Source organism: Eumetopias jubatus, unplaced genomic scaffold (assembly GCF_037043125.1).
Source record: "Eumetopias jubatus isolate StellerSeaLion01/CBP00866 unplaced genomic scaffold, mEumJub1_p1.0 scaffold_12, whole genome shotgun sequence".
NCBI classification, from domain to species: Eukaryota; Metazoa; Chordata; class Mammalia; order Carnivora; family Otariidae; genus Eumetopias; species Eumetopias jubatus.
The window spans coordinates 6,236,546-6,253,198 of NW_028274818.1; the positions used below are offsets into that span (position 1 = coordinate 6,236,546).

A 16,653-nucleotide genomic window follows, 5' to 3' on the forward strand; every position below is an offset into this window, starting at 1 on the left:
TATTAACCACACTCAAAACCTTACAGTTAAAGGGTCACAGGAGCTCCGCCTGCCCTTTTGAGGGGAGTTTCAGAGCCTCTGTGCTGATCTGGAAGTGTACCGTGAACAGATGCCTCACAGCCCAGGGGAGGGATCATGAGTTATCATCAGCTGTTTACCAGTCTGTCCTCCTTTAATTAAAATAATGCAAATCTCATCAGTAGTGGTGAGGTGGTCTCACTGACTGTCCAAGGGGGTCAGTACTGAAACACCCCAAGAACTCTTCAGTGAGGTCCCACAAGGTGGACGGAAGATCATCGCTCTAGCCCCCTGATCTGTTCTTCAGAGGTTTGGGTAACTTGGGGCTCCCCACAGGACGTCACTTGACACCCAAAGTACGCAGCTTGTCACGCAGAAGGGGCTTCCTGAATCCAGCTGAAGGCATTCACATCCCCTCTGGTGGTTTTTTTTCTGATAATGCTGCTTGTTTCCTTGCTGCGGAAGTTACTGCTTTCAGAAGGGAGTGAAGAACACAACCCATTTTTTTAAAATTTTTATTGTTATGTTAATCACCATACATTACATCATTAGTTTTTGATGTAGTGTTCATGATTCATTGTTTGTGCATAACACCCAGTGCTCCACGCAGAATGTGCCGTCTTTAATACCCATCACCAGGCTAACCCATCCCCCCAGAACACAACCCATTTTTATGGCCATCTAGATGATACCTTGTCTGAGGCATCTGGGTGGCTCAGTTGGTTAAGCGTCTGCCTTTGGCTCAGGTCATGATCCCAGAGTCCTGGGATCAATCGAGACAACCCCACCACCCCCGTTGAGCCAGGGAGTCTGCTTCTCCCTCGCCCTCTGACCCTCTCCCTGTGCATGTGCATGCGCTGTCTGTCTCTCTCAGGCACGTGGGCTGTAATGACTTTTGCAGGTGGTTTGGGCTCTATGAGGGCACCTAGTCTTGATCTTAAATTGTCATCTGGATTCCAAGTTAATCCAGAAAAGCAGTAAAAATTAATAATGTGTGTTGCATGTCTCTAATACAGGTGTTTTCCATTATCTGCTCATATATGCCCCTGTGTGCGTGTGTGTGCATTCCTGCACTCACACACACACAACCTTTTTTCATTTTTCTGAAACAGGGAGTGACTCTAGTTCCAAAAGCAAATGATTGGTGTGACACCTAGAAAGCTGAGCCCGGCACATGTTCTAAGTGAAATGTCTCCAAATCCATTAGGTTGTCTCTCTTACAGAGGGCTGCAGCGGCCTGTGTACTTGGAAAAGAAAACACTTTGATAGGAAACACTGGCTAACTTACAGGCATTCAGATGTAATTCTCTAAAGATAAGCAAATGACTTCCACAAGGTGGTAATGTAGGAAGATCCGGACACCGCCCGCCCCCCCTCCCCTGCCCCACCAAGCCTACAGCTGCATAAGGAGCATTTCCCTCTGAAAACTAGATGAACTGCTTTTCCACAACAAAGGGTAGAAAGACCACATCCAGATGGGTGAGAGGTAGACACACAGTCTTACCAAAACCCCATTCCCCAGCACAGTGACAGACAATAGGGAAGGATCTCACCAGCCTGGTGCTTCTCCCAGAGGACCAACAGGTTGGTGCCCCACATCAGGTACCCCAACCCCTGGGATCTGCACTGGAGAAAAAGCCCCCAGAACATCTGGCTTAAAAAATGAGTGGGGCTGATGTCCAGGAGACCCAAAGTGCTGCAGAAACGGAGATGCCCCTTTTCTTTTTTTTGAATTTTTTATTGTTATGTTAATCACCATATATTACATAATTTGTTTTGGTGTAGTGTTCCATGATTCATTGTTTGTTCATAACACCCAGTGCTCCATGCAGAATGTGCCCTCCTCAATACCCATCACCAGGCTAACCCATCCCCCTACCCTCCTCCCCTCTAGAACCCTCAGTTTGTTTTTCAGAGTCCATCATCTCTCCTGGTTCGTCTCCCCCTCTGACTTACTCCCCTTCATTCTTCCTCTCCTGCTATCTTCTTCTTTTTCTTTTTTCTTAAAATATGTTGTGTTATTTGTTTCAGATCTGTGATTCAACAGTCTTACACAATTCACAGCGCTCACCGTAGCACATATCTTCCCCAATGTCTATCACCCAGCCACCCCCTCCCTCCCACCCCCGACCATTCCAGCAACCCTCAGTTTGTTCCTGAGATTAAGAATTCCTCATATCAGTGAGGTCATATGATACATGTTTTTCTCTGATTGACTTATTTCACTCAGCATAACACCCTCCAGTTCCATCCACGTCGTTGCAAATGGCAAGAGGAGATGCCCCTTTTAAAGTACTCACTCACAGTCTCACTCATCCCAAGGCCCAGGGGAAAAACAGCCATTTGAAAAATGCTTAGACTAGCTGAGAAGGAAATTCACGGGTGGCTCAGTCGGTGAGGTGTCTGCCTTTGGCTCAGGTCATGATCCCAGGGTTTTGGGACACGGGCTCCCTGCTCAGCAGGGAGCCTGCTTCTCCCTCTCCCACTCTTCCTGCTTGTTTGTGTTCCCTCTCTTGCTGTCTCTGTCAAATAAATAAAATCTTAAAAAAAAAAAAAAAGCTGGAGGGGCAGGGGACAGCTGAAACTGTCCTTGGACGAGAGGCACTGGTGATGCCAGTTTTGTGCTGCACCCCCCCCCCCCCCCAGTACACAGGTAGGTGAGCTTGGACTCAGCATTATCCCCCTGCCTTGCTGAAGCCAGGGAGTGCGGGCAGCTGCAGCACTCCCCCTCTCCCTGGCCAGGGCAGGTGAGCACCAAGCCAGCTGTGGTCGCAGCATTTTCCCCCTCCCAGCCTCAAGCTGGTGCACTTGCAAAGGCAAGGCCCTCTCCTGCTAGAGTCCTTAGTCCACAGGCATGCTCACTTTCCTGCCGCCTTTCTGAAGCCGGCGAGTATGTCCTGCCCCCTACACTCTCCCCCTGTCTAGTTCAAGCCAGCAGGTACACATAGTCTACACAGGGGATGCCCCCTTGATCACCTGGCCCTAGTGGCCAAGGGGGCTGGTATTCCTGAGCTCCATGGGAAGTTACAGTTGGGAATACAGTTCTTGGCAGGCCACCACCCCTAGAGCACTACACAGACAGCAGACTGAAACACACAACCTGTCTTCCTGGGGAAAACACAACCTCAGTGTTCCTGGGGAAAAGATCTGATATCCTGGAGCTTCAGCCTGAGGGACAGGCTTCAGGTTTCCCACACATCTGAAGGTTAATGAGGTGCTCCTAGGGAGTGTAAGCCAGGGAGATATGTAAGCCAGGGAGATACCACCTTGTACATCCCCTTGGCCTCACTACAGCTCTGTAAGACCTCCCAGAAAGGAGCTTATACATTCATCTGGACCCGTTATTACAGCTGTTGCCCCAGCAATACCTCCAGACTCTTGGTCTGGAGACCATCAGGGATTACAATTGTAACCCCACAGGACTGTATCTACTTGAATATTTTAAAAGCTGTTGGCCTGAGGGATTTTGCTCTCAATTGCCTGAAACCAGGTGCTAAATGAGATTCCAACCCCTAGAACACTGACAGGTCTTGGCACACTCCCAACAACAGGTACATCTCTAGAATTAATCAGGTGGTTTAGACGATCAGAAAGGTTCAAGAGAAAATCAAGAGCTAGGGCAAGGTTGAATGAGATGGTTTATCACGTACACAGGCCACTCCTTCAAGACTGAGAGAGGTAGCTACTTCACCTAATACATAGAAACACAGAGAATTAAGTAAAATGAGGGAACAAAGAAATATGTTCCAGATGAAAGAAAAAGACAAAACCTCAGGAAAAAAGACTTTAATGATTCAGAGATAAGTAATCTATTGATAAAGAATTTAAAATAATGGTCAATGAAGATGATTACCAAACTCAGAGGAAGAATGGATGAACACAGAACTTCAACAAAGAGAAAGAAAATATAAGAAAGTACCAAACAAATCCACAGACCTGAAGAACAAAATAACTAAAAAATACACTACAGGGGTTCAGCAGCAGGGTGGGCAAAACATTAAAAGGATCAGTGAGCTGGAAGACAAAACAAGGGAACTCACCCAGACAGAGCAGCCAAAAGAAAAAAGAATTTTTAAAAATGAAAGTAACTTTAAGGGACCAAAAGGACATCAAGTAGAATTACATTCACTTTATAGGGTTTCCAGAAGAAGAAAGAGGGGCAGAAAACACTCTCTGTGGAGGGAAACAGACATCCAGATCCAGGAATCCCAGAGAATTCCAAAAAAGATGAACCCAAAGAGATCCACACCAAGACACATTATAAATTAAATGTCAAAAGTTAAAGATAGACCCTTAAAAGCAGCAAGGGAAAAATAAATTGTCATGTACAAGGGGAACTCCATAAGGCTATCAGATTTTTCAGTGGAACTTTGCAGACAAGAAGTGAGTGGCATGACATTCAAAGTGCTGAAAGGAAAGAACTTCCAACCCAAGGATACTCTACCCAGCAAGGTTATTGTTCAGAATTGAAGGAGAGCTTAAAGAGCTAAAGCAGTTCATCTCTACTAAACCAGCCTTTCAAGAAATGTTAAAGGGACTTCTTTACACTGAAAAGAAGTGGCAGTAATTCATAACAAGAAAACCTATGAAAGTAAAAATCTCACCAGAAAAGCTAAATCTATAGTAAAAATAGTGGATTCATTCACTTACAAAGCTAGGATGAAGCTAAAACACAAAAGTAATAAAATCAACTAAAATTACAATAGTTAAGGAATACATAAAAAGATGTAAAATGTGACATCCGAGACAGAATGTGGGGAAGAGGGGTTAAAAATGTAGAGTTTTGGCAAGTGTTCAAATTTAAGTTGCCATCAACTTAAAGTAGACTGTTACATACATAGGATAATGTATGTGAGCCTCATGGTAACCACAAAACAAAAACTTACAGTAAATACACAAAAGAAAATGAGAAAGAAATCTAAGCATATAATACTAAAGAAAGTCATCAAACCACAGAGAAGTAAGAAAAAGAAAGAAACAGAGAAACTACAAAAACAGCCAGAAAACAGTTGACAGGGGCGCCTGGGTGGCTCAGTTGTTAAGCGTCTGCCTTTGGCTCAGGTCATGATCCCAGGATCCTGGGACCAAGCCCCGCATCGGGCTCCCTGCTCCGTGGGAAGCCTGCTTCTCCCTCTCCCACTCCCCCAACTTGTGTTCCCTCTCTCACTGTGTGTCTCTCTCTCTGTCAAATAAATAAAATCTTAAAAAAAAAGAAAGAAAAAGAAAGAAAACAGTTCACAAAATGGCAATAAGTACATTCCTATCGATATAGTCACTTTAAATGTAAACAGACTATAAATTCTCCAGTCAAAAGACATAGAGTGGCTAAAGAATAGTAAAAGGCAAAGAAGGGAAATACATAATGGTAAAGGGGTGAATCTAGCAAGGAGACATAACATTTATAAATATATATGCACCCAATGTAGGTGGACCAAAATATATAAAGTGTTAACCAACCGAAAGAAATTGACAGCAATACTTACATTGATGGATAGATCATCTAGACAGAAAATCAGTAAAGAGACATCAGCCTTAAGTGACACATCAGTAAGTTCAGAAGGTTGAAATCCTTTCAGGCATCTTTTCTGACCACAATAGTATGATATTAGAAATCAATTACAAGAAGAAAACTAGAAAAACTACAAATATGTGGAGATTAAACACATTATTGGGTCATAGAAGTCAAAGGTGAAATTAAAAAAAATACCTAGAAATAAATGAAAACAAACGTAAAATCTGTGAGATGGGCAAAAGAGGGAAGTTCATAACAATACAGGCTTATTTCAAGAAACATCTCAAATTTATACCTAAAGAAACTAGAAAAAGAACAAACAAAGCACAAAGTTAGTAGAAGGAAAGAAAGAAAGGTCAGAGTAGAAATAAATGAAGTAGAGACTAAAAAGATAATGGGAAAGATGAGTGAAACTAAGAGCTAGTTCTTTGAAAAGATAAGTCTAGCTAAAGGTCTGTCTATTTTGTTTACCAAGAAAAGAGAGGGCTCAAATAAGTAATAGCAGAAATGAAAGTTAAATTGATTCCACAGAAATACAAAGGAACATAAGAAAATACTATGAACAATTATATGCAAACAAATTGGACAATCTAGAAGAAATGGATAAATATATAGAAACACAATTTTCCAAGACTGAACTACAAAGAAATAGAAAATCTGAGTAGAGCAATTATGAAAATCGAATCAGTAATCAAAAACCTCCAAACAAACAAAAGGCTAGGGCCAGATGGCTTCACTAGTGAATTCTACCAAACATTTAAAGATTTAATATCCATCTTTCTCAAACTCTTCCAAAAAATTGAAGAGGAAGGAATGCTTTCAAACTCATTTTACATGGCCAGCATTACCCAGATACCCAAACCAAAGACACCACAAGAAAAGAAAATTGTAAGACAATATCCCTGATGACCATAGATGTAAAAATCCTCAACAAAATATTAGCAAACCAAATTCAACAGTACATTAAAATGATCATACACTACAATCAAGTGGGATTCATTGCAGGGATGCAAGGATGGTTCAACAATCACAAATTAATGAACATGATACACCACATTAACAAAAGGAATGATAAAAATTATATGATCATCTCAAGAGATGCAGTGAAAGCTTGGACAAAATCAAACATCCACTTATAAAAACTCTAAACAAAGTAGGTATAGAAAAGCATACCTCACTGGGTGTTATATGTAAGTGATGAATCACTAAATTCTCATGAAACCAGTATTACACTATATGTTAACTAACTAGAATTTAAATAAAAATTTGAAAAGAAAGGGGCGCCTGGGTGGCTCAGTCGGTTGAGTGTCCGACTCTTGATTTTGGCTTGGGTCATGATCTCGGGGGGTTGTGGAATGGAGCACCTGGTCAGGCTCTGCACTCAGCATGGAGTCTGCTTGGGATTCTCTCTCTCTCCCTCTCCCATTACCCCTCCCCCTGCACTCACGAGCTCTCTCTCTCAAATATTTTTTGGGGAAAAAAAAAAAGCACACCTCCACATAATAAAGGCCATATATCACAAACCCACAGCTAACATCATGCTCAATGGTAAAGAGCCGAAATTTTTCCTCTAAGACCAGGAACAGGACAAGGATGCCCACTCTCACCACTTTTATTAAACATAGTATTGAAAGTTCTAGCCACAGCAATTGGGCAAGAAATAAAAGGCATACAAATTGGAAGGAAAGAAGTAGAACTATCACTATTTGCAAATGACATAATACTACAAAATAGAAAACACTGAAGACCACACAAAAAAAGGATAGTATTGATGAATTCAGTGAAGTTGTAGGATATAAGATCAATATACAAAAATCTGTTGTTTCTATACATGAATAATGAACTGTCAGAGAAATCAAGAAAATAATCCCAATTAGTTACATCAATAAGAATAAAACACCTTGGAATAAATTTAACCAAGGAGGTGAAAGACCTGTGTACTGAAAACTCTAAGCCATTAATGAAAGAAATTGAAGAAGATATAGATAAGCAGAAAGATATGTCATGCTCATGGATTGGAAGAATTCATATTGTTAAATATCCATACTAACCAAGGCATCCTACAGATTTACTACCATTCCTATCAAAATACCAATAGCATTTTTCACAGAACTAGAACAAGTGATTTTACAATTTATGTGGAACTACAGAAGACCCTGGATCTCAAAGCAATGTTGAGAAAGACCAAAGCCAGAGGTATCATGCTCCCTGATTTTAAACTAGAACACAAAGCTATAGTAATCAAAACAGTATCGCACTAGCACAAAAACACAAAGATCAGTGGAACAGAATTGAGAGTCCAGATATAAACCTTCACGTATATGGTTCATTAATTTTTGACAAATGAAGCAAGAATACCCAAGGGAGAAGAGACAGTAAATGGTGTTGGGAAACCTAGATCCGCTACACACAGAAGAATGAAACTAGACCATTATTTTATACCATATAGAAAAATTAACTCAAAGTGCATTAAAGACTTGAGGACCTGAAACCATAAAACTCCTAGAAGAAAACATAGGTGGTAAAGTCCTTGACATCCACCTCAGTGATGTTTTCTTGGATCTGACTCCAAAGACAACAGGGAAAAAGCAAAAATAAGCAAATTGGACTACATCAAACTAAAAAGCTCTGCACAGTAAAGGAAACTATCAACAAAATGAAAAGGCAACCTACCCAATGGAGGAAGATACTTGCAAATCATATATGTGGTTGTGTTCATATCCAAAACATATAAAGAACTCTTAAACTCAATAACAGAAAAATCCAATTAAAAAATGGGCAGAGCAGTAAAACAAACATCAAGTAGAGCATTTATTCATTATCTTAGTAGCAATGAAATTGCAGTTCAGATGTTAAAATTTGACTGAAGATGTTATAACCAAGTCATGTAAAAAAAAATGGTAGAGGATCTAAATAGACATTTTTCCAAAGACATCCAGATGGCCAACAGGCACATGAAAAGACACTCAACATCACTGATCACGAGAGAAATGAAAAAAACCACAATGAGACACCACCTCACACCTGTCAGAATGGCTGTTATAAAAATGACAAGAAACAACAGGTGTTGGCGAGGATGTGGAGGAAAAGAAACCCTCGTATATGGTAATGTAAATTGGTGCAGCCACTGTGGAAGAGGGTATAGAAGTTCCTCGAAAAACTAAAAATAGAAGTGCCCTATGATCCAGCAGTTCCACTACTGGTTATCTATCTAAAGAAACTGAAAACACTAATTTGAAAAGATATATGCACCCCTGTGTGCACTGCAGCATTATTTACAGTAGCCAAGATATGGAAACAACCTTCTTGTCCATTGATGGATGAATGGATAAAGATGTGGCGTGCACGTGTGTGTGTGTGTGTGTTTGTATACAGTGGAATAGTATTCAGCCATAAAAAAGAAAGAAAGCTTGCCTTTTGCAACAACATGGATGGACCTAATGGATGTTATGCTCAGTTAAATAAGCAGACACAAAGACATATACCACAGGATTCCACTTATATGTGGATTCTTAAAAAATCAAACCAAACCAAACCCAGACTCGTAGAGAACAGATTGCCCGTTGCCAGAGGCGGAAGTGGGTTGGAGTAGGGAACAAAATGGTAAAGAGATCAAGAAGTACAAACTTGTAGTTATAAGTCTTGTGGATTTAATATACAGCATGGGGAATATAGTCAATAATATTATATTTGTATGGTGACATGATAATTAGACCTACTGTGGTAATCATTTTGCAATGTATATAAATGTGGAATCATCAAGGTGTACACCCGAAACTAAAATAATATTTTATATCAGTTATACCTTGGTTTTTTTTAAAAAGCTAAGCAAATGACTTAATTTTCATTGCATGTCTGTAGGACTCATAAAATTGAAGTGTCCGTAGCAATGGTCTTAAAGAATAGTAGGGTTAGTTACTGCACAGGGGCAACCAGCTGTTCTTCATCTCTAATAAGGCTGGGAAAGAAGGAAATTAGCTTCAACTGTAATAGAAGAGATTTACAAGACTTGTAATGAGAAATTAATCATCAACCGAGAGTATTTTAAAAATAAGAGCAGATAGCCAGTGAGTAGAAGTAGAGGAATGGTGCCTTCCATCGGTTTTGACATAGACTATAACATCTGCTCGAGGAACTTAAACTTGATAGCTTAATAGATCCAATAGTTTTCAGCGTTTGGGAAATCATAGACCCCTTTGAGAATCTGATGGGGCTCCTCTCCAGAAAAATGAACACACAAATAAAACTTTGCATGCAATTTCAGGGAACTTACAGACTCCCTGAAGTCTATGCATTAGACTCTAATTTAAGACCCACTGGATTAGAGGATTTCCGTTAAGTACTAAACTGTGACACACTCCATGGCTTAATTTTCCCAAACATAACGATGGAATCTGAAGATCAGATGTCAAACTTTGGATTTTCTTCCTCTAGATTTATCATACTTGGCATGTACAGTGTTGAAGTAAAAACAAAAAAATAGAATTCTACTTTTAAATTCAATTCTTGGTCCTAGAGAAGCCAGATGTTTAATTTTAAAAGTCATTGGTTGGCTGTATATCATCTTCATAAACACACAGTAAGACTAGGACTTCGCCCGGTCCCCACTCCCAGCTCCGCATTCATGGGGGACATGCAGACAGAGATGCCGGCATTATTCCACATTCACACACCTCCAACTGCACTGCTGTGAATGGCTGGCTAGGCTTGGAGAGACTGTCTACCTACAATTCTCTTTAGTCTTATGCCCCAGTTTCATTGACTACAAGTTGGAAAATGACTACCCAGAATACAAATCAGGCAATAATTTGCCCTCTCCCTAAAATAAAGCACGTTCACCCTCTTAGGAAGTAAGAGCATGTGTGCGTTAAACTTGGGATGAGTTCCTCCAGACTAGGTAAGTGAGTGCAACCCTGTGTGGTTTTCCCGTTCCCTCTGCAACTAGCCTCTAGTTTACCTGCAGGTCCTATAGCACTGCCTCTAGTCCCAAATTAGAAACGTCCTTGTCTCTTATACCCGGAATCAAGAACTCTGGAATCCCACACTTCCCGCTGGGCAAGAACATCATTGTCACATCTGCACCTTGTTGTTGGTCTTCACTGTCCTTTATGCTGCTAAGCCAAGCCTTAAATTCGTAGCTGGGACTGTCTTATTGAAATAAACACTGCTGATGAATGGGAGGCAAGGGGTCTCAGCCAGGGTCTCCTGGGACCATGCACACCATAGGTTGGTTCTTCTGACAATTAGTCCTTCCCATTGTTGAAGGGGAGAGGCACTTAAGTATCCTCCCCTCTACCCACTGCAGCAATCTTCACATGATATCTGTGGACAGATACTCTGGGGTGAACTCTGCCACTGCTCCAAGACCTTACTGGGCCGATAAAGGTTGTTTCGGGAGCTGGAATTGAGGAGGACAGGCCATCCCGGCACCTAGCCCAGCTGTAGCTCAGCTTAGTGACTGATGGAGCCCCCCTCTTCCCTAGAAAGCCTGTTGGCAGTTCACACCCATAAAGCTTATTTAGGTCTCTCTGGGATTGAAGCTTATGGTAGAATCGCACATGCTGGTGAATATTTATTCCTTGTGTGTCTCCCTCCCCACAGAGAACGTGATCAATGGGCAGGATTACGAAGTGATGATGCAGATTGACTGTCAGGTGATGGACACCCGGATCCTCCACATCAAGAGCTCGTCAGTTCCCCCTTATCTCCGAGATCAGCAGAGGAATCAAACCAACACCTTCTTTGGCTCCCCGCCAGCAGCCCCGGAGGCAGCCCACGTTGTCCGCACCATCCCAGAGTCATTACAATAGACTCTGAGGCTGTGCCAGAAAACACGGTGGGACCCTGCCCCCGCTGCACTGGAGAGCTGGGGAGAGACCTGTTCCTGTCTGCCTTCTTGGTGGCAGGCCGAGAGCTGCCTCACAGTAGGGTTCCAGGGGTAGCAAGAAAAGTTGTTTTTCACGTCTGCCTTTCTACTGGGAAAGCACTGATACGCAGACACAAGGGCAGTGGCCTTTCTCCGACGGCAGATGTTGCCTGCATCCTCCTTGCTGCCTGGTGTCGAATTTTTTCTGTACCTTCCTAAATTGCTTTTCCTCCTGTATTTCTTTTGTTTAAATAGTCCTCTTTAAAATAAGATCTTCTTCCCTTCTCTGCCATTTCACTTATTGATAAAGAGATTTTTATTTATAGCTGTACAGCACACTGATGTTTCCAGTAATCAGAGTTTTTATTAATTTAATGCAAATCCATTCTGGATATTGTGCTTATTGGAAACAGATTTCAAAACCAGAACAGCCAAAAACGTCCCCCAAAAGAGTCAAGACAATTGAGGGCTTTAGGTAAAAGGGGGAAATCCCAATTGGGTAAAGTTGGTCTTCGCCTGGGAATTGTGGCTCCCACCTGAGCCGGTGTGTGCGTAACCGCGTGGGGCACTGGCACAGGGCCCTGGGGTGGAGAGACTGTCAGGGAAGAGCAGGGTCCACGTGGGCCAAGGAAGGAGGAGCCAGCTCTGTTAACACACGTTTAAAACACTGCAGGTTTTGATGTGACTGGAGTTTGATGAAAGCCACAGCAGCCTTTTTTTCTGAGGCCACTGAGTGTTAGCGTATGTGCTTATATGTTCTCTGTACTTGTCTGGTGCAGGTCCGTAAGGACCCCGGGACAAATCCTTCAGCCTTACTGTGAATCCCCACCCACGACACACCTTCTACTAGTATGACGATAACTGAATTCGGCTAAGGAACACGCAGGGTGATGTTAAGCAAACTAGTTTTTTTTTCTCATGAGAATTGGCAGGTATTTATTCCTTAAGACTCTGCAGACAGGCCAGCTTGGATTCCTGTTCAGGGAGTGCATCCCACAATCCTGCAATAATTTTCAGTTTCTCCAGTGAATAGACAGTGAAGGAATTAACTTTTTTGTCCTCCCATGGTAAAAAAAAAAAAAAAAAAGAAAAAGAAAAAATAGCCCTACTGTGTTCCCTCATATCTTACTGTACTTTGACTACTTTCTTCTCCTCTCTGGTGTTCTGCCTTCAGTTTCTAAAGTGAGTCTTCCTGTTCTCCTATGAAACCTTGCACTTTCTTGCTAGAACTCGTTCTGCAGACATGGCTTCTTACCCTAATCCACTTGCCTGGGTCGGCGTTCTTCCCTTCCAGTCCCCGCTCCGGCCTCCCATTGCTCTGAGTTGGAGGAGGAAAGACTATGGGTGCAAGTCCTGTGGGGTGTCCCGCGGCCGGCCCCCTCCTGCCCGCAAGGGTCAGCCTGGCTTCTAAATAATTCTGAAGAATCACTCAGGCTTCCACCTCTGGACAGCGGCGCCTCCGTGCCCAAGCTCCGATGGATGCGCTCCGAGGAGATCTGTGTAACTTCGTGCGGCCAACGGGGCGCTCTGCTGCCCGGGTCCCCAGGAATCTGGGGTTTGGTGGCGTTAACAAGCCTGCAACAGCCCCCACTGCGGCTGCTGTCCAGGGCGACGTCCACAGGAGAATCACCTTCCCCGGGGCCGCTCCGCCTCTAATGGGCGCCAGGCCCATGCGGACAAGACCTGCACGTGGCAGGACAGCCTTCTCTCGGGAGTGTCTCCTCCCATCGTGCACACCAGCCAAGCACGTAGCCATGGCCCTGGCCAGGGGGCAAGGGGACATGGTCATTCCCAAGCTGCTAGTCTGCCCGAGCTGTCACCGCTGTCACCGTGGCCACGGGCACGGCCTTACAGACGGTGCTTCCTGTCCCGTGTGCGGACTCTGACCCACAGGCCAACTGCCCGCTTCTCGCCCTGTGCTCAGCCTTCACCCTCCACCCCAGCTTCCCTGACCGGTCCAATCAACGGTGGCAGTCACGTCGCGTCAGCCCACCTGGATGCCTTCTCCTGCAGGTGGGGATGCAGGTGCCGACGGCAAGGAGTCCAGACCGCACATGGCAGCCTGGGAGCCGCGCCCGCTCTCCCCCTGGTTTCACGTCTCAGGAAGGGAGGGAATGACAACTACAAGGCAGTAATCTCCTTTTGTAATTACTGTCAAAGCTCTTACTAATTCCTGGGCCCCACAGCAGTTCTGCCGTAACATCTGTGCTCGCCCGGGTTAAGCATGTTGGGAAAGAGAAAGTGGCTATGCCTGATGAATAAATTAAGCTGCTGTTTGGGTTTAGTTTTAGGTTGAAATCACCTTTTGGGGATTGCAGCCAGGAACGATGGGGGCTCTGCATCTAAATTTATTAAGTTTATATTAAGTGGGATTTTGCAAGCTTGTGGGATAATTAGACCAACTAGAGGACGCAAGTCCACCCATGGGGTAGGGAACTCTCTTCCCTTTGTCCCCCCGCTCCTCCTCCCCCAGGAAGTGGCGGCGGGCCTGGGCTGGGACCGATTCTCCCGTCTGCTTGCAAGCCCCACGTGTGGAGGCTTCGTGGCAGCGGATGGTTCCTCGTACTAATTACTGAGTCAGGCATCCGGGCTCCCCCACCACAGGGTTAGCTCCCCCAGCAGAACATCAGCCTGGTAGTGTAAACGGCCTCTTTCCAAAGTTGGGATTTGTAAAGGGATCATCTTGAATCAAAAGTTTGCCATGCTTGTCATTTAGAAGCTTTCCATTACATTACTGGGTGAGGTTTATCTTTTCACAAGTAAAAAAACAAAAACGAAAAAACTAACTATAAAATCTCAGAGCATCTTCGAACTTTTTTCTAAATGACTACAGGCTCCAGCACCAAGCTGACACGTCTTTGCCTTTTCTTGTGAGCAAGAAGTAGACACGGAGGTATTTGAAAGCAGCAATGTTATGAGTCATTCTTGAGTGTTCTGAATAAACATTACTTAGAAACAGACAAGCAACTTGGGATTCAAACTGATTTTTCTATCCTTTTTAAAGAGACACTGTCCTGACAAATCTTCCAGGCCTGACTCTCCGCCCGCTCCCACGTCCACCCCGGGCATGAGCCCCCATCAGCAGTGACCCTGATGAGATGCCGTGGCTGCAGCCTTTGGGGTGATGGAAACCGTACCCCTCTCCAGCTCCTTGAAACGTTTGCACTACTTTCTGGCTCTTGCCCTCTCACTCAGCTCAGATTGTGAAACTTGGCAGAAAAATAGCACAGGGAAAAACCCGTATTTGACTTTCAAACACTGAAAAGTTTCCAAGTGACTTCTATTCTCAGCTACCTAGGAGAAGTCGCCCCTTTTTACCGACGAGCCAGTCAGACCCCACGTCCCCTGCAGCCTGACCTCATGGACGCTTCCCACCCAGCGAAGCCTGGTCCACTGCACCCCCATGGGCAGCAGAGTCCAAGGAACTGAAGTTCGAATGAAGCCTTTCATCCCATTGGCTGTTTCAGGCACATTAACCTCCCAAGATTGCTTACTGCTAGAACTGACAGATGCTTATCACCACCTCTGGACCCCACATTTTTACCAGAATGTTATTTTTGTGCCGCCTGAGTCATTCTAATGTGAGAAATTAGGATCTTTGCTGCTAATATGAGCACTAATTATATTCATACCTTAAAAACAAGAATAAAGCCTAAAGAAAGGAAATGTGAGAAATTTTCATTCCTACCCTTAGTCACATTTGGGAGGGGACAACTTCTGTGTCCCCCACCCCTAGGGGTTGTGGTCGATTTTTAATTTTCTAGGAAGGCAATGACTACCCAAACAGATGTTGCTCGAGCCCCGATGGAACTATGCACGTAAAAGCCGTTTTCTCCTACCTGAAAATAGAAATCAGAGTGTAGCCTGTTAACTTATATTTTTAGTGACTAAGCTTAAAACAGAGTTTATTTTAGATAAGTCTAGAGCTTTGAGCAGATTGTTCTAATAGTTGTGTTATCTGTCAGGTTATGAAAAGAATGACAAAAGCATCTTGATCAGGAAATTTGGTCCTGTGCATGAATCATGTCATGGCTAGCCACTGCCAAATAGTGGTCCCGGTCTCGACATAATGGTTTTCTGACTAAGCATTAGAGGTATATATAGCACATTAAGAGAATTATATTAGTTTGGGGAACTGAGAAGTAAATAAATTGTAGTTTATCATTTGCCAAGGTCAGCAGACAGCACCGTTGGTGACCACTAGTTAAACCAGGAGGCTTCATCTTGCGCCCCCCCCGGGGGGGGGGTAACCCCAGAGAGAGACCACTAGGTTGACTTTCACAGTCATTGTCTATCAGACCATTCAACTCAACACTCAGCCCTAATTGCCAGGTCAGTCATCCGGTTAAGAGGGGGAAAGAGAACTGTAGATGAAAACTACCAGGTACTGCTGGCCTTAAGACACCAATTCCCTGTTTCTCATCCTGTTGGCAAGTGTGGTTGGGCCGAGACCCATCGTGCTTCATCCATGCAGCCATCCGAGCCAGAGGAGAGAGTGTTCACCAAGACTTTGACCAGGATTTTCTTTCTGAGGTTGCATCCACGCTAAATTAAGAGCAGGTTAAAGATGAGGAGCGACGAGGTACCAGTCCCTCCTGCAGTATGGCGTTGGTTTACGATGCATAAAGAAACCATGACAACAGACTTACATGGTTTTAAGCAAGTCTTCAGAATGCAATACTTGTTCTTTGTCTAAGATTCAAATAAAGAATTTTTAAGCTTGCCTTATTTTGTTCTGTACATAGAGAGAAAAAACCCAAAATGAATCTTCAATGTGAAGAGATTAGTAATGAAAAGGGAAACCTAAAATGGCTTGTGGCCTGTTACTGTTTAGATGAAAACAATAGAACTCTTTTCCACTCTTCCCCGCCCCCCCAGCCTGGTTAACTAAAATTTCCTTTATTGTGTCCAAATATTTCAACTATAATCTTATCAAGGAGAAAAATTTGTCTAAGAACTCCGACTTCATCCTTCTACATCAGGAACCTGGGTTACTCAGTCACACCACAGGCATCTTCCCAGCCTGGAATGACCAATGTCACCGTGCACGCAGCTTGTCCTGCAGGCTGACAGCAGAGTCCATCGAGGGGTGAGTAAGGCAGGCGCTCACCGAGCATGCAGCGGATGCCTCAGACACCACTCTAGGCTCACTAGTCCCGCTGTCCTTACTTCAGTCCTCCCGGCAGCCCGGTCCTACCACGGTCACGTGACTAGGAAGCGGAATAACCAGTATCTGGACCCAGGCAATTTCGCTCCA

General features: G+C 43.8%; 1 protein-coding gene across 1 annotated transcript in view; it reads left to right on the forward strand.

Annotated features, from left to right (window-relative positions):
• The window catches only part of ATF6 (activating transcription factor 6), a 207,191-nt gene extending 191,071 nt beyond the window's left edge, over positions 1-16,120 (forward strand). The window contains exon 16 of the mRNA XM_028104722.2: positions 11,132-16,120. Within this exon, the coding sequence (XP_027960523.2) occupies positions 11,132-11,340 (209 nt within the window). The 3' untranslated portion in view covers positions 11,341-16,120. The remainder of the gene's footprint in view (positions 1-11,131) is intronic.
• Positions 16,121-16,653: the final 533 nt, after the last annotated feature.